Source organism: Ambystoma mexicanum, chromosome 11 (genome assembly GCF_040938575.1).
Source record: "Ambystoma mexicanum isolate Mex_15411 chromosome 11, UKY_AmexF1_1, whole genome shotgun sequence".
Taxonomy (NCBI): Eukaryota; Metazoa; Chordata; class Amphibia; order Caudata; family Ambystomatidae; genus Ambystoma; species Ambystoma mexicanum.
In genome coordinates, this window is record NC_090934.1 from 1390377306 (window position 1) to 1390399489 (window position 22184).

Below are 22184 nucleotides of genomic sequence, written 5' to 3' on the forward strand. Positions count from 1 at the left end.
TTCATGACATCTTAAATGGATAGTGCTAGAATAGTTCCAACATATTTAATGACAAGGCACCTTCCGTTACGTGTCTGAAAAACTGTTTCAGTGGTGTGCAGTTACAACATGCACAACAAACGACACCCCTCTTAGATTGAAGTGCTGGACACCCACCCAGGGTGCAGAATGTGAAGCATTAACTCAATTGAACATAACCGTTTCAATTGCTTGTCCACGCTCTTCACAATCATCATTTAGGACTAAAGCATAGAAATAAAGTTCACAAGTGCTGCCACACAGCACGGAAAAATATAATTGAGTTATCAAACTATCAGTAAAATGTTGTTTAGATTACATTTTGTTTGTGAAAGGTGGAAATCTGCTTTAACTGATGAATGTGAAATGTAAGGAAACAGAATTGAAAAGTGTTTGGTTGGTTGTGTTAGTAGTGGGCTGCCCTAGCATCAACCAACCAATGAACCTTATCGTTGCTTAGTTTCATCAGAACTTTGCATGTGTTTTCAAGATGTTGGTGTACAAGGGTTACACCCTCCTGTGGGCCTGATTACGGTTACATCAGCTCCAAGAGAGGAATGAGACAGTAATGGCTTGATTCCTCTGTGTCGCTGCTGTCGTGTGATCTGTGGCATCCTTGGGAATGCCACTGGTGGTCTTCTGTATCTTCATTTGGGTTCCTCCTCTCTTAGACACTGACCGGCTCTGTTCTGACAATGCAGAGATAGGGGAGCATTCAAGGTCTTTATGGGGATCGGGTATGAAGAGGTGTCCCCTCCCAGGAAGCTGCATTCATGTGTACAAGTATCCATTAATAGCTTCACTCCCCAAACCTGAAAATGCAGGACTGAAGAAGTGGGAAATGAACAGGAAGCAAAGCACTGCTCCAGCATGGGGCTTTGCATGGATTCACGTGCTCATGAATATTCCCTGTCGTCAGGCTCGGAATCCCTGGTAAAAAGTAAGCGGTTTCTCTTTAGACTCAAACACTGTTTGTCTCCTCTATTACAAATCATTGTCTTTTGGGTCATTCTGCCCCCAGTCAATGTCACTCGTCCTCGTCCTGGTGGCCATCTTCAGATTTTTACTGAAAATGTCTAGTATTGGAGGTCCTCGTGCTTGGCTACTTGAAATTTGTGGATTTATTTGCTGTTTTTTGTATAGTTTGATAGTTTTCACCCATCTCTTTGTTGTGTACCGTCATGCAGTGACTACGAGCCGCACGGACCCGTTGCCAGCAAAGATCTTGTTCCATCTTCTCTCTGTGTCTTCGATTGGCCCAGGTTTGGACCTTCCTCTCACCACAACCATGTCCAATGCGGCAAAGAGAAGTCTCTTCAGGGCCTGCAAATAATGTGGCCTGAAGAACATCTACATCAAGGACCGGCACCTCAAGATGTCATCATCCGGACCACGATGCTAGTGGATAAGAGATTTGCCACGACTTCTCATCGAAGACCAAGCAGGATCGCTACCGAAGGTTAGTGACGTGGATCAACCTGGGGAAGGCCTCAGATGCAGCCTGTGGATGCAGTCATGGCTTTTCAAAGGACCGCAGGTCCCTTCAGGGTACTCCATCCGAGAAGAAGAGGTTGAGGTCCTTTGAGGATGCTCCTTCCAAAGGGATTTAAAAGAAGGCCAAGCACCATGCTCTATCGAAGGTCTCCGCAGGATCAAGTTTGACAAGAGGGCTTGCTATGTCGATGGTTAGCATACTGGCTAGTGGGATACTGCCATCTGTAAGGAAGTCCATAACTCCTTCTAAACACAAGGACAAGTCACCGGAAGGACAGACCTGTGGGAGGCCCGTCGGCAGCTCTCTCGTCATTGTCGAAAGCCCCATTAATGACATCCTCGTCTACCAGGACCACCACCTCATCGACGGCCTCTCCATTAACGACCACGGCACCATCGTTGACCCCCTCGTCGGCGATCCCTCATCAATGAAAATAGCTCCTCCATCATCAACTAAAAGTTCAGCAGCTACCGTTGTTCCCCCTTCACCTCTTTGCCGCCAAAGCCTCAGTCAGCTCTACGGACCATGACCTCATCGTAGACTGCACCCATTGTTCAGATCCCCATCATTGCCTCCTTCCCGAAGGACTCGGGTAGGGTGAAGGAGTTTCTTCCTCTGTCAGACTTCCTGCCTAGACCAACAAGGGAGTCTGCTTCACTCCTTTGAGGTTGCCGAGAAAATCTCCTCACATTTACTCCAGTTCGAAGGATGACCTGTCTGATGACTTCTCCTTGGCCCATGAAGGGGGCCAGTGATGCCTGTTCCAGGAGGAATCTCCATACCATGAACCAGACCAGCCATTTGCCCCCCCCCATGCCCCAAGGGGTTTCAGCCCGACTTCTGTCCTGGCTGTACCGTTTGCACCCCTCCCGGCATGAAGGAACATGTCACTGCACATCCTCACTACCCTGCACACTTTGGTGGCAGAAATTCAGCAGGCTCTACGTGCTGCTCCTGTGCCTGGTCCGGACCGAACTCCTCCCAGGCCGCCAGCCAGGAGTCCTCCCAGACCAAAGCGTCAGCTGATGCTTCCCCATAGGGTGCTTGTCGCACCTGGACCGTTAACTCCATTGGAAGTGGAGCCAGCACACACAGACACTGCCACTGAGACAGATACTATGGCTACTCATACTGATGAGTACAAAGATTATGTACTCTCAGATGGTGAACCTCCGGATGCGGACTAGCCCGCCGGGGCTTCGCCACCAGACGAAATTGTCTCCTTCCATGCCATCATCTCGAAGGCATCCAAACTCTTCAGTCTGGTGCCGGAGGTGAAGGAGGGTTTCCTTTTTCAAAGGCGTGGGTCCTCAAGGAAGACTGTCATGTCGGTTGTGTTGTTGGACAACGTTTGGGAGGAGGGATTGGCCCTGAAGACCCCCAAGTATCTCTCCTTCACAGCGGTACAGGCTAGAGAAGAAATGCCATATCCCGGACTCCGTTCCAAGGTGTCTCTGGTTGCAGCCTTCTCCCGACTCGGTGGTGTCGGGCGCCGCCAGGAAGCACTCGTCCAATCCCTTGTCTGCGTACATGGTGCCACCAGACCAGGAGGACAGGAAGCTAGATGCGATTGGCAAATGCATCATTTACACCACAGCTTCCACCATCCAGGCTGCTAATGTCCTCGTCATCCTTTCTCGTTACGACAGGGAGCTTTGGTACAAGCTCGGGCCGATACTGGATTTCCTTCTTGATGACAAGACGGCTGAGGTGCTGACCCTATTCCAGGATGGTGAGGATGCGTCGCATCGCACCATTACAGTGGCACTGGACATAGCGGACTCTGGGTTCCACCAGATGGTGAATGACCGTGGTCCTTTGGCACCAGGCATGGCGAGAAGTCATCCACGTTCGAGCGGACGTGCAGTCCAAGGTGGTGGACATGTTTTTTGATGGAGACAAGCTGTTTGGGAAGGCATTGGATGAGACCCTTCAGGCTATTAAAACTGACACAGAGACGGCACACTCTCTGGGAACCCTGCAGCAGAGGATGTCATCCTTTCATTCCTCACAGGGAATAGTCTCCAGGTCCTCCAAGGGGTATACTACTCCCCACAGTCAGCCCTCTTGCTCCACCACCCAGAAAGCCCACGAAGGCTGCTCCCAGCCCTATGTCAGCGGAGGCCAGCGTTGCTGCCCACAGATCATGCCACAGACACCGAAGCATGCCTGAAGTGGCATGGATCCTTGTCCCCACTTTCGCACCCCAGAGGGAGGCTAACTTTGTTGAACAGTGGAGATACAGAAGCACGGTCAAATGGGTGCTGGGCGTTCTTCAGCAAGGGTACACCTTGGAATTTTAACACGGGTGCCCTTGCATTCCTCCTGCAGCATGTCAAGAACTTCACATGGTTGTTAATAAAAGGGGCAAGAGAACCATTCCCACAGCGACTTCGGAGCTCCGGTGTGTACTCCAGATACTTTCTGGTGCGGAAGAAGTCAGGAGGGTGGCGGCCGATCCTAGACTCAAGAAGCCTCAACAAGTACTTAAAGTCCTAAAAGTTCAGGATGGTCAGATTGCAGTACCTGATTGACAGGTTCAAGGAAGGGGATTGTCTGGCAACTCTGGACCTGGAGGACGCATACTTTCACATTCCCATTCATCGAAAACAACAGAAGTTACTGCATTTGGTGGTCCAGGGATGGCACTACTAGTTCAGGGCCCTGGCCTTGATCCTAAAATCGGCCCCCAGGGTATTCACAAAATGCTTGGCCCCAGTAGCTGTGCACCTATGCCGCAGGGGCATAAACATCTTTCCCTATCTGGACTGCTGGCTCATTCACTTCAGCTCTCACGCGCTGGCGACCCGGCACATGGCAGAGACAATACGCCTTTTGAAGTCGCTCGGATTCTCCATCAACTATCTGAAGTCCTGCGTGGTACCATTGCAGAACACTCTGTTCCTGGGCACCCGTCTCAACAGGGTCACATGTCTGGCAACCGGCTGGGAGGAGAGGGTGAAGGCCATCCTACGGACAGTTGAGCAGCTGTCCGCAGTGTCCGTCGCAACAATCCGGTCCATCGAGTCTGTTTTGGGCATGATGTCTTCCTGCATCCATATGGTCCTCTTTTGAAGGCTCCAGATACAGCCTATCCAGGAATTTCAAGATGCCAGATAGCAGCAGGTCTCAGGCAATTGGACGGACAAGATCACCCTCAATTGGGCATACAGTGGTGGGCAGTGCTCCTACATCTCATTCAAGGAGCCCCCTTTCTGATTCCTCCGTACCAGGCCACGGCCACCACAGATGTCTCCCTGGAGAGTTGGAGAGCCCACACAGGGAAGTCTCACGCCAGAGGCCTCTGGCTCCCGTAGGGGAAAAACGTGCACATAAACATTGTGGAGCTCCGGGCAGTCTTCTGGGCCCTCAATTCCTCCTAGCTGCTGCTATCGGGGAAGGTGGTGCAAATCTTCACGGACAACACCACCACCATGTTCTGCACCCGGAAGCAGGGCAGGACACGTGCCCCTTCTTTCTCCCTGGAAACCCAGTCCCTGTGGCACTTGGCCAATCTTCAGGGGAAGTTCATCGTCCCCTTTCACCTGGCAGGCACCAAGAACACAATTGCAGACTTGCTCAGCAGGGAGCTGCGGTCCTGCCACAAGTGGGAACTTGAGCTCTTCAGCAGATGGGGTTGAACGAAGATCGACCTCTTTGCAACAGCAGCCAACTCAAAGTGCAGGAATTTCATCAGCAGATACCCCAACCCCTGGAGTCTGGAAATGCCTTCTTGTTCCTGTGGGACAGGCTCTCCCTGTGCACCTTCTCTCCGATTCTGCTCCTGCTACATGTGATCAACACACTCCAACGTTTCCATTGCAGGATGATCCTCATCGCTGTGGCTTGGCCGCGGCAGATCGGGGACCCGGACTTGCTCAATTTGTCAGTGTCTCCGTCCATCTGACTGCCTCCATTTCTGGTCCCTCTATCCAGAGAAAGGGTAAACAATAATGCACCATGACACAGCATTGCTAAGCCTCACGGCCTGGCCCCTGCAGCCCTAGAGTGTGGGCGCTATGCCCTGCCGCTGGAGTGCAGGAAGATCCTGGCCAAGACCAAAGCTTCCTCTACGTTGTCTTTTTACAGCCATAAATGGGAGTGATTCACAGTGTGGTGCAGGACTGGGATGATTATGCCTCTGCGAATAACTGCTTTCGCTGGCCAACACTGGCCTGGCTCATGCCTCCATCAAGGTTATCTGGCTGCCATTTGCTGGTACACCTGGGTGCCTGGCAAGCCCTCCCTGTCGTCACACAGGCTCTTCAAGGAGTTCCTCAAAGGCTTCTTCAGGACTTTTCCGCTGGTCAAGGCTCCTGCTTGGGAGCTCAACATGGTTTTGACTAAGCTCATGGTTCCTCCATTTGAACCGGTGCATCAGGCCCCTCTGATTATCTCATGGAAGACTGCTTTCCTGGTGGCCATCACCTCGGCCAGGTGGGTCAAGGAAATCCAGATCCTCTCCTGCAAGCAGCCATACTTGACCTTCCTCGCTACACAGGTGGCATCCCACCTTTATACTAAAGGTTTCTTCAGAGTTCCATCTCAAGGAACCTTTGGTTTGCCAGTTTTCTTTCCGAACCCTTCTTCATCTGCTGAAAGGGCGTTGCATTCGCTGGACGTTGCTCGTGCTTTGAAGTTTTATATAGCATGCACAAAGGATTTTCAGAAGACATCTCAATTGTTTGTCAATTTTGTTTTGTACCAGTGGGAAATGGGAAGGCCCTGGTTAAGTCCATTTCCAGGTGGCTTTCTGGTTCTGTGACTGTGATGAGCTGTCTTCATCTGGCCAACAGACCTTTTCCAGGCCAGCCCCCTCCACCAGAGCCATCCCAACGGTGACAGCGTTTCTCTCTGATGTTCCTCTGCTTGACATCTGCAGGGCTGTTACGTGGAGGTCTGCCCACACCTTCACGAGATTCTACTGCATCGACAGGGATTCCAGGGAAAAGTCCTGGGTCGGCCATGCAGTGCTATGCAACCTGTTTGCCTGAGATTAGTCTTTTCCAGGGTAAGTGTATTGCTTCTGTTGAGCCTTACCACCTCCTGTGGTTGTGTATATGTACTTCTGTCTAATCGTATTCACGAGCATGTGAATCCATGCAAGACCCCATGCTGGAGAAGGAACAAGTCACTTACCTGTAACTCCTGTTCTCCAGCAGGGTTATTTCATAGATTCCCATGCAAACCCTCCCTCCTGCACCTCTCTGGCTCTTCTTGGTTCATACTGTCACTTTACGTGCTCTACCAAATCTGAAGATGGGCACCAGGGGTGGAGTTTAGGAGGACGTGCGTCAGTGGATGCGGGCAGTATGACCAAAAAGATAATCATTGGTTGTAAAGGAGAAAAACAGGTTTCCGTCTAAAGCAAAACTGCTTTATTTTTACCGAAGATTCCCAACCTGACGACTGGGAATATTCATTTGCATGTGCATCCATGCAAGGCCCATGCTGCAGAACATGAGTTACAGGTAAGTAACTTGTTCCATCTCTTTATGTTCGCTTTTATTACTTGAAGACACCAAGTACCAACCTCTTGCTCTCAGAAAGATGGAATGCCTTTCACTTCAGACCAAAGCTACCTCTTACAATCCAGGTTGTTCCTGGGGTAAATAGTTACACCACTTGATTCCACTGCTGTGGGCACACAAACTAGTAGAACTGAACAATTACAGTATCTGTACACAACCAGGTATAACAGAAAAAACGTACTTAACAAATATCTCAGTTCTGTCAGGAGACATCCAAGATCTGTTCCCCCCCCAGATTCCCTCTTTCAATGGATTGCTTTTCTCTCGTAGATTCCTCATCTGATGGATATCCTCATCCAGCTCTGCTGCTTGGAAAATTCTTCGTCAGGGGCTGTAGTGGACCTCGACTCGGCTGTTCATCTGTCTTGCTCGGTGCTCAATCGTCTGGTCTGGATTTGGATTTGATATTGGCTATTGTATATATATACCACGTCACTACACCCATCATATTTTGTGGGTTTTTCCACACGCTGAGATGTCCGCCCCTCAGATTTTGGGATTTAAACTCTGCACCAACTGAGACTCTAAGATGTCGGTGACTGACCCTCATGACATCTGTGGATCATACGGATCACGACACAGAAGGGTGCGCGGAATGTGGTAAGATGAATCCAAACTTTGCGTGAGTGGGCGTCCAAACTCGCATTGGTCTGACCGCCGTCGAAATCACCTATGCAGTCGACAGTTCGGTCCTCTGAGGCCGAAATGGAGGGGCCTACCCCTGAAAAAGAGAAAGAAAAAGAAAGATATTGGCGCAAGACAAAGAAGCGGTCCCACTCACTGAGCCACTCTTCCTTGTCATCCTCTCATAAGAAGAAACAGCACCACCGGCACACAGAAGACTTTGACTCTTCATCAGAGAGAGGGAAGTCGTCGTCCGGGCCGACCACTCATAAAGAGTGGAAAGAATTTAAATCGCAAATGCTCGCAATGTTCAAAAAAGAGGCGGCTGTAGGTGCAGGTGCGCCCCCTCAAGCAGCTGGGCCCAGTGGCTGCAGCAGTGCTTGTTACTCCCGAACCCAGGCTAATACCTTTACTGACTCCATCGGCGTCAGGAGAGCTTTCAGGCTCAGTACTGAAAAGGACACAAACCCTCAAAGCCAAGGCCTTCTGGTAGGCCTGAGGGTACAGGCGCTTCCGACGCCCCTTTGGTGCCCAAACCTCGCTCGACACCAATGGCCACCCCATTGATGTCGAAGGATAAGCCCTCAATGCTGACTAGCGATCGTTACTTCGTTCCACTGTCTCGGACTGATTTCTTCAGCTCTGTGATGTCGATTTTTTGGGGCCGACGGTAGAGACAACCAAGGAGATGTCGATCCTATGTATGCAGGGGCCGATGGGGTCGACTATTTTGATGAACAGGCAGACCTCCTGGCTTTGGCACAGGGGCTGCATGATACTAGCGGGCTGGATAACATCCCCTGATGAGTTACAACTGGCTCAGCCATACACACATGCCCACGCCAAATTTAGAACACTAGTTAACAGAGTGGTTGACGCACTGGGGCTAAATGCTGCAGCAGTTCCTGTCTGGGGATATGAACTGACATCTTGGACGAGGGTCCAGCTACTGAACTTCATATGCCATTGAACCCGGCTATCGCCGATCCGGTTGCCCCCTTGTGGCAACATCCCTGCTCCATATTTCCGGTCAGCTCTACTGTGACCGGAAAATACAGGACGGCGAGAGGGGAGTCATCTTTTTTGTCTTCCCAACCTTCTCCAGAATGTCTTGTCGTGATGGTAGCCACGATTTCCACCAGAGCGGCTTCTTGAGCTTCTAACTTGCCTCCTGACCGGGAGGGCAAGGGGCTGTATGCAATGGCGAAAAAGGTCTTTACATCTGGCAGCATGGCCTTGAAAGCAACTAATGTGGCATGTGGTTTTGCCAAGTATTCCTTTGGCCTCTGGAAGTCAATAGAGCAAGTAACCCAGGAGCTGCGAGGTGGTTTCATACAGCTGCTGGAAGATGGGAAGCGGTTGGACAGGCAGTCGCTGCAAACAGACTGGCTAGTGTCACTAGATCTGCAGGATGCTTATTTCCATGTGCTGATACATCGCAAGCACACAATGTTCCTGAGGTTCCTCATAGGGGACAAGCACCATCAGTTCAACGTGCTTCCCTTTGGGTTAACCTCTGCTCCAAGGGTCTTCACCAAGCTCAGGAGATCCGGTGTCCACGTATTCCCATACCTTGACGACTGACTGATCTGAGGGAAGTTGTCAGAGCAGGTTTTGTCCCACCTAGAGGACACCTGCTCTCTACTCCACAGGATGGGCTTGTCCCTGAACTTGAAGTCCCATGTGACACCAGTCCAGAGGCTCCAGTTCATTGGGACAGTCCTAGAAACCCGAGTAGGGAAGACCTTTCCTCCCGAGGAGAGTGTCAGCAGCATTGTGCAGATGCCAAATCTGTTCCGGAATCACAACGCCTTACCAGCAGCTTCCTTCCTCTGCCTCTTAGGCCTCATGTCAGCCTGTATTTTTCTGGTGCCAGAGGCCAGGCTGCGAATGAGATCTCTGCAATGGCTCCTACAGGGGCAGTGGTCCCAGCACCTCAGAACCCTCACGGATTCCCTCAAGGTGTCCAGGTCCGTTCTCGACGGCCTTGTTTGGTGTACCAACAGTAGCAATCTCATGGCGGGAGAACCCTTCTAGCAACAGTGGCCTCAAGCCCGAGTGGTCACAGATGCATCTCTGAAGGGGTGGGGCGCTCACTGTGTGGATTTGCAGGTGAACGGCCTTTGGTCAGCAATGGAAGCCAGGTGGCACATCAACGGAAGCCAGGTGGCACATCAACAGACTAGAGTTGTGAGCCATCAGGTTGGCCCTGGGGCGTTCATCACGTTTCTGAAGGGGGAAGCATGTCCTGATTCTGACGAACAATATGATGGCCATGCACTACCTGAACAAGCAAGGTGGCATGCGCTCCCACCTCCTCTGCAGAGAGACGATGCAGCTGTGGTTCTGGCTACTGGGGAACCGGATCTCGGCGGGTCATCTGGCGGGGACAGAGAACAGTTTGGCGGCTGCTTGGAGCAGGCAGAGCATGGTCTCACGTGTGGGAAGTGTGCCAGGACGTCCTAGAGGAGGTCTTCGCTCTCTGGGGTACCCCAGCAGTAGACCTGTTTGCCAGGGAGTCCAACAGGAAGTGCAGACCGTTTTGCTTGAGGGAGTTCCCAGCGAATGCCACGCTAGGGTACATGTTTCTGGTGGATTGGACCTTCCCTCTCCCTGCGCCTTCCCTCAGATTCCCGTCATCCCTTGTTCTCAGGCGGTTGAAAAGGTTTCGAGCAACCATGATCTTGGCAAGGAGAACATGGCCCTCGGACCTTCTGGATCTGACCACCTCTCTGGTTGCCTCGTCGCCCGGATCTCCTCACCCAGAGGTTAAAGTTGGGTGCTTCACCCGAACCAGGAATCCCTCAATCTACATGTCTGGCTCTTGATAGGATATGAGGTATGATGACTGGGACCTCTCAGAGGAGGTGCTCGAGGTGTTGCAGGCTGCACATAGACCGTCTTCAAGATCCCTGTATGCGTGGAGGTGGAGAGGATTTGAGGCGTGGTGCACGGAACACATGATTTATCCTCTCTTGCCCCACCACTACAGTGATGGAGTGCCTTCTGTCACTGGTCTCAGCAGGCTTTCGGGTTACCACAGTCAAAGGATATTTAGTGGCTTTGTCTGTGTTGAAGAGTTCCCATGATCAAGCTTCCTTTTTCATGATCCCGATTATGGCCCAATTCCTGAAGGGCCTTATGAATAAGTTTGCGCCAACTCCCTTTGTTGTCCCAAATTGGGACTTAAATTTGGTTTTGACCTTCTGGATGGCGACTTCCTTTGAGCCCATGTATACATGTTTTTTGCAGCTGCTCACTCTAAAGACAGCCTTCTCAGTTGCGATTACGTCCGCTAGGGGTGTCAGCAAATTGCAGGCACATTGTTTTAAACCACCTTTTTTTGCGGTTCTTTTGTGAGAAGGTCTTGCTTAAAGTAAGGTTGGGGTTCCTGCCAAAGGTGGTATTTGAGTTTCGCAAGCCATAGAGCTGGTGGTCTTTTACTCACCTACGCACCCTTCTGAGGAAGAGGAGCGCCTCCATCAGTTGGATCCCAAAAGATCCTTGAGTTTTTACGGGGCATAGACGTCAGAATTTCAGAAGATTGACCAATCATTTGTGGCCTACTCTCTAGCCAGGAAAGGTCTGTCTGTAAATAAGCAGACAGTGTCCTGATGGATTATCTTATGCATTGCGGAATGCTATCAGTCTGCAGGCAAGGGGTTGCCTCCTGGCATCAGGGCGCACTCGACTACAGCGGTCTCTGCGTCTACAGCCTTGCAAAGGGGGTCCCAGTTGTGGTACAACCATCTGTACATCGCCCGTGGGGCTGACACGTGTTTTGGCAGGGCAGTGCTGCAAAACCTGTTACTGTGAACGTTCTGACGCCTCCACTGTTCCACTACTTAGGGAGTCTATCAGACAAGGAATGTGCGGGAGAAAAGCAATCCGTTGAAGGAGAAATTACTTACTATAATGTTCTTTCTATGGATTCTTCTCCCGCAGATTCCTCCTCTCCCCTCCCATCCATCCCTGCTCAAAAAGCATTGGCAGTTGGTGCGCATCTATGTTGATGAGTAGATAGTTGGTGATGGTCCTATAGTGACCGTTTTCTGTCTGGCAGCCGAATGTCTTTCTCAACCAAAAAAGGGTTGTTCTAGATTCTGGCTACTGTGTAAGTCTTTCTGCCAGGCATTATGTCCCATTGGGATGCTGCTTGTTAACCTTTTATTGGCTGTTTAGCCTTTTTCTCGCGCTATTTTCCTCTGCAGCGGTCGAGCATGGGGTAAAAGGAGGGAACTGAGGTACGGGGCGTAGTGACGTGGTATATATATGACGGCCGATGTCACGTCCGGAGCCGACAATCGAGCATCCAGCAAGACAGATCAACGGCCGAGTCGAGGTACACTATACCACCTGTCCAAGAATTTTCCAAGCAGCAGAGCTGGATGAGGATATCGATCGGATGAAGAATCTGTGGCAGAAGAATCCATAGAAAGAACATTACGGTATGTAATTTCTCCTACCCAGTCGTTCAACGACTCCACTCCTAGGAGTTTGCTTAACACACCCATTCCATCGTCTTTATATTATACCCTCGATGCTCCCTGTGTTTATTACGGCTATTTTTCTATTGCTGTCCGTGAGCCCTGTTTCTATACTTACTTTCTGCATCCAGCCCTGGCTGCACTTTAAAAAAGAGTGAGTAAGTTTGCATTAAAGCTCATGTCATGTCCTCCGTGCTCAAAGCAAACCTCCCTCAAACAACAGACAGATGTTTTCCAACACAAGCACACACAGCCACTGGCCAAATTATGTATCGCCCTTTTCCTCAGTGTTAGAACGCACCTTGTGTTCAAGCATCTACTTGGTAGTTGAGCCTCATGGACTGATGTTTACATTTTCTGCAAGACGAGAACAAAATGATGGGCAGGGAGAGAAGTAGAGTTGGAGTTTTGAAAGGATACAATTGGACAGACAAGTTGGGTTCTCTGCATAGATTGGTGCCCATTGAACTGGTAAATGATAGATGTTGGGGCTTGATGACCAGGCCAAAACCAAAGAGAGAAGGTGAATACAGGTGTGAAAAAGAACATTCCAGAGGGACTCCGTGTGGGACTATGGGCATCGTAAAGGCAGGGCCCTGACTACATCGGGGACGAGTCCCCACAATATCAGTACGGGCCCCCATATCTTCCGGCATAGTCCACTCTTCATCATGGCAGACCAACACAATATCAGGACCCGGGTCACACATCAGAACAGGGCCCCCCACATCGTCAGGACATGCCCCCAACCACATTAAGGCAGACACGAAACACTTCAAAACTTTAGCAACATTGATTCAAAGCCCCTTACAGGTAAGGCGCATATACCAGCAGCAAAATGTACTGGACAGTAGTATACTCGCATCCAGAGTGTAGTTGCAAATATCTCGAACAGGCACTATCTGACCTCAACAGACTAATGTGATATCTGCCTGCAGGGGGTCAGCGTGCGCCCAGTGCACTGCAGTGGCATAGCTTTAGCAGGGTGGAAAGTGGTGATTGCATGTAGCAAATCTATTTGGAAGCAAACCGCAAACCGCAAACGACATTGCTTCAAAAACCTTCAAGGGACACAAAAACTTCTCAGCAGCACGAACATTAGTGATTTAACACAAGAATACCACGTGAATACTTCAAAAGACATATGAAATTGCTCCAAGACCCCACACCCGCAAGGCACACTCTAAATTAGCAGGATAATGAGAGGAACGGCACAATGACACTCTAAACAGCCACCTAACCCTCACCCTCACTCTCACTGGACGAGGCATGGGCTTTCAAAACACCCCAGTGGTATAGCTATGACGTCATCAAAGTGGTGATTGTAAGCAGCAAATTCAAACATCAGCATAATGACTCCAAAACCACTCCTGGGCAAGGTGTAATCCCCAGCAGCAGGAAGTGATGTTATGGTCTTTGAATAGCAAGGCTTCCACCACTTGCATGAACTCTCTGCGCTCCTGCTCCTGTAAGAGACCTATAGGTCATTCCAACTATGTTGTCCATCCCCGCCCAAAGTCATGCAACAATAGCTAAATAACTGCAAGGCTTATTATAACGTCTCAAAACATGTTAGAAATATGAAGACAGTAAAAAGGGCCAAAAAGCAAAACACTCCATTTACGACAATGCCATCTCACACTGCCCAAACTAAACAGTCAACAGGAGAAATGAGAAAAACATGATGACTGTGCAACCTGAAACGATCATCTGCAACAGTAAAAAAAAGAAAAATGAACAAGTGATAAGAAACAGTAAAACAAATCCAATTATTCCTCTCTATACAAGCCAGCAACCTTATGGATTTGGCATGGGGCATCGGAGTAAACAAAAGGGAGACTTTGTCTGCCTCCTCCACCCCACTTTGTAGAAAAACCCAGAGGTCCCCCAAATCCACCATAAAGGCCCTTAAGGGCCATGGAATTTCACAGATCTATGTCCAAATGTTGCATTCATAAGACAGACTGTGCAGGAAGCAGTCACTAAGGCCACCACTGCAGGTTCAGTCTTATGCATGCCTTACCCTTCCCTATGTCCCTTTCATGGTGAACCGCCCTGCATCTCTCTTCTCCCACCGATTGTTCTTCTGATGGAGTCATGAGCAACAGATATTGCAGCCTCAACTGCCTGTGTACACGATGAGGTTTAACTGTTGTACTCTCATGTGGTGTCCAGTACATGCTTCTTGAAAGATTTCTGGCTTCAAATCTGTGTAAGGCAGTACTTCTTAAGCGGGTTCCTGAACGCAAGCTGGGCTACAAAGTTTCTGGCATTTACTTCATCTGGTCTAAAGTCATCTAGAGTCAAAAGTATAAAATGAAGTCGAGCTAGGATAAGTTGGCTTATGTTTTCATTTAAACTCATTGGGCAGACAGCTATTGACAGAACCGTGTAGACATCAACAGCTGTTCTCTCCTCACAGCAGTTCAAAAGCCACCAGGAAGCTGTACCTAGACCCATGCTTTTCAATCTTCCTTTGTCATTTTGTTCGACTTGGCCTAAGATTTGACCTTATGCTGAGTTTCCTTGGACTCGCAAGTCGAGTGGCTCAAGTGTGTAATCTCTTTGTAGGTGAGATGCCTCAGTTGGTCAGAGGAATGAAACTTTTAAATCAAGCAGATCCATGCGTGGAAGTATTGATCCAGGAAACGGGAGAGCATGTTATTGTCACAGCTGGAGAAGTCCACCTGCAACGATGTTTGGATGACTTGAGAGAAAGGTGAGAACATAGATTATTAAAGTGGCAATGTTTTGATACTGCATTGCTGCTGGCCTGTTGCAAACTTTCAAAAGTTCTTCAGTATAATGTACACTCCCTTTTCCTATTTGTCACATAATCTGTCTCTCCTGGGTTGGAGGGTTATCCCTGTTTCTCACTCGGTTTGTTCACTCTTCAAGAAAACCATGAAACTAGTGGTGTGTATTCTTGCGACTGCATGAAAAAATTAGTTACACTGTCTTAAAAAAATATCGGCAAGGCTATCCTCCCTGACATGAACGTCACGCATGTCTTTGCCATCTGTGCATGTTGGAAAGTGCAGAAGGACATGAACCTCGACTATTCCTTATTGCAAGATAGCTTCACAGATGTGTGTCTTGCATGTTTGCTCTTTAAACTGTGTAGCATTGTTTGATCAAGGGCACAGATCAATGCATGGAAAAATTATTAATGCTGACTGTACTGAATGTTGCGAAGTCCGTGCACTTCACAAGTTGTTCCATATTGTCATGTGATACTGAATGTGTACACACTGGAAGTTGTTTTGTATTTCCACATGTGAGTTATTTTATTGGCTGTAGGTATGCATTTATGGATTTTCAATGTTATAAGGCAAGGAATTCGTATAATGTTGGGGATGATCAAATGTTATGAATATGCACTTCAGAAGCTATTTCGTGCTTGTGAAGTATAGATTAAAATGTACTTTATAAATACGAGACCCTTTTGCTTTTGAGTATATTTCATGCTTGCTACATAATTACCTTTAATAACGAAGTAGCTGTATATCAGATATGAGTCCTTACGTATGGATACCAAATCACTTTGGCTTCCAAATGGTTTAAAATGTTAAGACCCACAGAAAGATCGTACTTTGTGTACATTTGTGTTTTCCCTGCTCTTTGAGAGTTTTCAGTGAACCCTGGGGTATTTCTATGACGTTAAGTCAAAAGCAGCGAAAGGGTGTAAGGGTAGAAATCAATTCCCTGCACACAAGGGACACACGTCCTCCTCTACATAATCCTTTAAGAGCTCTGCCAGAGAGACAATGTTTTCCCCCGCCACACCTAAAAAGAGCACTCATTGTCCACCTGAAGGCATGTCTTCAATCAAGATTGCCCAGACGTATCAAGAACCACAAGATAAACTCACGTAATAGATTGTAATCCCTCAAATAAGATTTGATGAACATTGTAATAGTGTGTGTGAAAAGACACCTAACGCCGAAAATTCTGACTTCAGAGAAGACAGTGGCCTCTGTGAAAGCCTCTGTGAGAGCTGAGAAGGGGGAGGGGGGACTGCAACGATGTAATAACTCATCTGCCAGCGAGATACTCATTCTGCTTATCAAAAGAATATTCACAGCGGACCACCATTTTCTAGGTTTCCTTGGCAAATGGCAGCTTTATAAAAGAAAATATGCTTCACTGAAATAGGTCCACCTACCTAATTTGAAACCATTTACAAAAGAGCTCAAAGATTAATTTAAAGTAACTAAAACTCAGATTCTTTGCAGGAAGCTAGTTTCTCAAAAGAAATGGAGGGATTGGTCCAGTAATACAACACAATTGACATAGCGGCAAAATAAAATGATGAGATACTAGACTTGCAATTTAAAGACCAACGTTTATTAGCGGGGAAACTTACAAAGCACTTAGTCAAATTACATTAACACAATTTAAAGGAATAAACTCATATAAAAAGGGTGAAAGTGAAAGATTTAATGCTATGATGGCTGTTAAATTTAAGAAAATATTAAGTGCTGACACATTTCTTTTGTCAATTTTCAATGAGATAAACCCGTCTGGCGAATAAGGTCCAGATACCACCTTGACGGATACCCAATCCAAGTATCTGTGATAAAATCAGGGCTGTTTAGAGTAACGTCATTGAGTATCGTAGCACTTACTAGATGGTTCAGCAGTTAAGCAGTCTTTGTTCAGACTTGAAAGCGGAGCACAAGAGGAAGCAAGCAGCTGGGCCAGCCCATAGTGCTAATTCTGATGCACTGGAACTGGACTCGTAGGGGAGGTTCCTTTGCTGCCTAGAGTCCATCTGTGAAAGGAATCTTCTGTTGAATTACACTTGTCCATGATACTTCAATGTAAGATACTGCCGGGGGGCCTTCTTCCTACCCCTACAAATGCACATAGAGGTTTAGATGTGCAAGGGATGTTTTCTGCAGTGCAATCCTGCTGCTGGGGCCTCTTCTCTTTGCTCCTACCAATGCACATAGAGGGTTAGTTTTGTAAGGGAGGTTTCCTCTAGTGCGATCCTACTGCCGGTGGGCTCTTCTCTCTGCCCCTATGAATGCATTTAAAGGTTTGGATGTGTAAGGGATGTTTCCTGTAGTGCGATCCGACTGCTGCAGGCTTGTCTCTCAGCCCCTACAAATGCATATAAATGTTTAGATGTGTAAGGGACTTTGCCTCTAGCGCGATCCTTCTGCCGGGGCTCTTCACTCTGCCCCATGTAGGGAAAGCATGGTATCACAAGTATGATACTGACACAATCGGTACAATTTGTAAAACCTTTATTGAAGTTTGTGGGGTTGGAAAAACTCCTACTTTGCCCTATAACTAAGATGGGAGTAGTCTCGACCATCAAATGATAAAGAAAACTGTCCTAGTGGAGTCAGTTAAATCAAAATGGCCTATGCTAACAAAACCTAATGCCTGCCCTATCTTTTGAACAAAAAGTGTATAAAGGAGAAATGTAAGTAAAGGAAAAATCAGTGTGCAAAAGAATAAATGTGGCTGAATCAGCTCTACTCCCCACATTAGACCACATGGAGTAAGGCGGTCTCCGTAGGCAGGATGACACCCTCTGGCCTGGGTTTTCAACACAATAAACAGTTCCAAAAATGTGGATCAAGGCCCGTCTGACCTTCCACGTTAAAGTCTCTCTTTACAAACTTCCAAATAGTGTTTCAACAAAAAGTTCATGTTGGCCCCTCTCTGCCGGGCTCAGACCTCTTCAAAACAAAGTTCAACAAAACTTGCGAGGGGGCTCTCTTCCCCAAGCTTATTACACTTCAGGTCTCCCTCAATCGGGATCAGACCGCTTTCGGATGTCGAAGACCTTCGAATGTGTGTGGCTTTCTTTACAGACCTCCGCAAGACCTCTTTGACTCAAAGTTCAAGGTTCAACTTTCACTCTCACCTTCTCTAGGAATACATTTTGCTTGCTTCGCCTTGCAGTTAATTCGCTTTATCATTTCAAACAATGCACCCTTCACTGAGACTTTCGAGTGGGTTACTTCCTTTCGCCGGACCACTCCGTTACTCAGTGTCGCTGATTTCACAGCTTCCTTACTTCCAAGTTCATTCACAAGTCTGCCTTTCTTCCCTTCTCACCCACACGTGCCCAGCCTTCGCTTGTGATGTAATGTTGCTACTTCAAACTTTCTGTAACACACACCGGTCTCTCAGGTAGGTCGATGGCCAGTTCTGGCTGTGTGCATTTCTTTCTTGGTTTTACGATTTCCAATTCATGAGTCAAGGTTAGTACCACAGGCTTGGCCTCGCCTCCCCAACTCTGCCTTTCACCCGGGAGAGTCGCTGGCATCCTTAAAACACAATGCAGCCTTCTGATGTGGAATCTGGCCTTCTCCACATGTCTTTCACAGCCTGTAGGGAACTCCTGGGGTTTTCAACCTGCTTCTCTTGTCTCTTGGTCCGTCGCTAGTGTTATTCTCGGTCACCCTCTTCCTCGGCCCAGTGTTTGTGTAAAAGGGGGAGGGGTTGGGGACCTCGGAGAATCCTAAAAAATAGGATGGGTTAGATAAACAAAAAAGGGGGGAATACTGCATCTCCCCATCGGCTGCCTCACCCCCACTCCTCCAAGACCCCTCACCGAGGTGATCCGCCCGCACTGGTCCACCCCCAGGGTCTGGATCCAAAGGCAATGGCTACCTGAGCGAGAAATCCTTGGGGACTAGTGGGTGAGACACCCTTTGGTTTCTGACACCCTACGAATGCATATAATGGTTTAGATGTGTAATAAACGTTTCTTCTAGTGCAATACTACTGCCGTGGGTTCACCTCTCTGCCCCTACGAATGCATATAAAGGTTTAGATGTGTACGGGACGTTTCCTCTAGTGCATTCCTCCTGCCGACAACTTGTCTCTCTGCCCCTACAAATACACAGAGGTTCAGATGTGTAAGGGATGTTTTCTCTAGTGTGATCCTACTGTCGGGGGCTCTTCGCTCTGCCCCTCCGAATGCATATAGAGGTTTCGATGTGTACATTGGATGTTTCTGCTAGTTCAATCCTACTGCCGGGGGCTTGTTTCTCTGCCCCTACAAATGCATATAAAGGTTTGGATGTGTAAGGGACGTTTCCTCTAGTGTGATCCTTTTTTAATGAACTTTTCCATGAACTTTGAATTGGGGATAGTAGTCTGATCCAGGGTGTTTAGTTTTTCAGGTGGATTCTTCTGGGAATCACTATTGGTTACCAGTTACCAGACAACCCTTACCTTGCAAACAAGTTATTAAAGTTCTGTTTTTCCCAAGGTTAGTTGTAGAGTAGGCTTTACTTTAGCTAATTCAGACAGAACATTGGAAACTACCGGATTTGGATATTGTACATGACCCATTAATATGGCAAGGCAGAATAGCTTCTACCTCTACTTCTCTGGACTACAGCATTGCCTTTAAGATGCCTATATTTCCCCTTAAGTTGCCTAGTCCTGGCAGCATGAAAATGTTGGCTCGTGCGACCTTGAAGAAGCTGAAGGGTCAGACTAAATATGTTACTGTGGTTTGTCCATTAACTGTCTTGATTCGACCTTCAGAGCACCAGGGAAGGTACCAGCAACACTGTTTCAGTGGTGAATGTTCCAAAAGGCTGTACTGCAAGGCATAAAATAAGCAGTGTCTCGTAGCAACTTGCTATGCAGTTCTGTAGGCTTGCTAATTAAATTTGCACTTGTGTAGCAAACCTAGCTATTTAAGTTAACCTGTTCAGTGAAAGCACAGATCGCTCTGCATTCCTCCCTTGCCTTCAGGGCTCCCCCCACCCTCTTTACTCTGTTCACTGCAAGTTCAAAAGGGCTAATGGAGAGAGAGCGAGAGCAGCAGTCTCCTCCACCTTTATGTGCCAAAGGCCTGTGTGAGTATGCAAGCAAGAATTTTTTTTTCTTTTTCATATAATTGCAAACCAGACGTAATCTAGATAATAATACTTTTATTAAGCTAACCGTATCCTGTCTGCCAAAGACAAGTATGCGGTAAGTTACTTTTTTTTTAAATGCAGTCATTCAATTCCATTTCTTAAAATATAATTTGTTGCATAATGCATAATTACAGCATTGCTACTGTAAAACACTGCATTGTCTCCATGCTTTACAGTAAGGTGTAGGTTAGTGTACCTAAATATCAGAGTGTCAACTATATTTCATTTTGTTGATGAAGATGCATCATATTGACGAGTTGACACTTTTGAAATTTTACATAATCAAATCGCGAAATGCTTTTGATGGCAACCCGTGTTCTGTAACCTGTTGGTTTCATGCAGCTTGCAACTGGTGCTCAACTCATGAGCTGATCCCTTCTGTCACTTCTTGACATTCTTATCGCCATCTTGCTTTATACCAGCTACCCTGAACGTGTGAGATGGCCGCTAACTACAATATTACACCTAGTTTGCCCAGTTCTCTGCCTGCTACACCATATACTCTGCTTGGTCTCTTACTTTCTTTCTTCTTACATAATGAATATACAAAGCTAACTAGATGTTTACGCATAGCAGTGATCAATAATTCCATCCAGTCTGTACATCTATAGATCTACTGCACTACCATCACTGCAGTTCGCCTCTAGAGTTCACTTTGCTCTAGGATCATGATTACATTATATATTAGCACCTGTAGTAGAGAGAGCTGGCCAAACTGTTTTCAGAGCTTTTCTATCATATCTATTTGGGTCCATTCATGCAGCTAACCTTTTACAGACACTCATCCAGGGCTTGCAAAGTATTTTCGCCCACTCACCTAGTCTAGTAGATTTTAAGACCGGCCAGTACAACTTGCAGGGGATGTTTGAAACTTTTACTTAAACTTTACTTTGTTTGCAGTAAATGTCAAATAAATGTTTCACAGTGCAGAGCTGGCCTCTTTGTGGCAGCGTTGTGCCAAACTAAAGTGGGATTGTGGTGATGTGCACCATTTTACAGAAAGCACATTTAATTTGTTGTCATTCGTTGCCATGGGTCTAATGAATTTCTCTTTGGTCAAGTGGCTAAACTAGGTTACTTGACCTGCAGGTCTAGTGGAATAAAGAGCTTGCAAGGGCTGACTTATCTCAATAATGTCTTAATTCAGTAGTATAATTGTCAAAAAAATCAGGATGAGAGATCCTACATGCGGTTGTGTGGTTTGGAACATATAGATTTATTTCAAACACAACATTTTTGAAAGAATTCTTAATTATTTTACAGAACTTTCGATAAACACGAAAGTGAGTGACAACGGACAGGTGTGATTATATACAGTGGAAATACAGGGTAAATATCAACCTCTCTAATGTAGAGGTAAAAATCCACATAGGGGTACAGTCACATATGATAGTAGGATGAACCTACAGTTGAACAAAGTGCACCCGGGACAGAAAGTAGTCCAGGATATAATTAACACAGGGTGTACACAACATAATCTACAGAACATACACAAAAGGTTTTTTTTGCAGTTGTGTCACAGGAGATCGACACAGGTGTGTTTCGGCCATGTGGGGCTGGATTGGAGCCTGTCTGAGAGTTGGCCTTCATCAGGATTGACACTGGATGTGGTGGTGTCCGTAAAATCTGCTGCTACATAAGCAGTTGGGTGCTGTGTGTAGACAATCCTCTACTAGTTGCTGGATTGTAGGTACAAGATGCACTTTAGGTTAGCCGTGGGTTCCTGGTGGCTGGATTTTTCTCAGGGTCCCGGGGGCTGACTAAGGGCCTAAATGGGTCCCGAATCGTTTTCCGCAGGGTACGAGTGTTATAGCGGCGTCCACAGCATGGAATGGTTGCTGTGCCTCTTCCCTCAACCCCCCCTGCACAGCAACCATTCCATGCTGTGGACGCCGTGGTAATACTCGTACCCTCCGGAAAACGATTCGGGACCTATTTAGGCCAAGCTAATTAATGCCTTCTACTGTGTGATAGTGGACCACTGCTCAAATAGACATCCTAGTCAGGTGGGTATTCCTAAAAAGGGCACATTCCTATTAGTCAAAGGTCAATGAGATGGGCATTAATATTATATAGAGAATGTAGTATTTTCCAAACCCAATATTATGATATAAATCTCTGCATGGAGCCA

The 22184-nt window shown here is 47.4% G+C and overlaps 1 protein-coding gene across 3 annotated transcripts in view; it reads left to right on the forward strand.

Moving 5' to 3' along the window:
* Positions 1-22184, forward strand: part of EFL1 (elongation factor like GTPase 1) — a 904242-nt gene that overhangs the window by 763703 nt on the left and 118355 nt on the right. For all 3 annotated transcript variants that reach the window (XM_069625004.1, XM_069625006.1, XM_069625005.1), the window contains one exon: positions 14727-14874. In XM_069625004.1, the coding sequence (XP_069481105.1) occupies positions 14727-14874 (148 nt within the window). The remainder of the gene's footprint in view (positions 1-14726; positions 14875-22184) is intronic.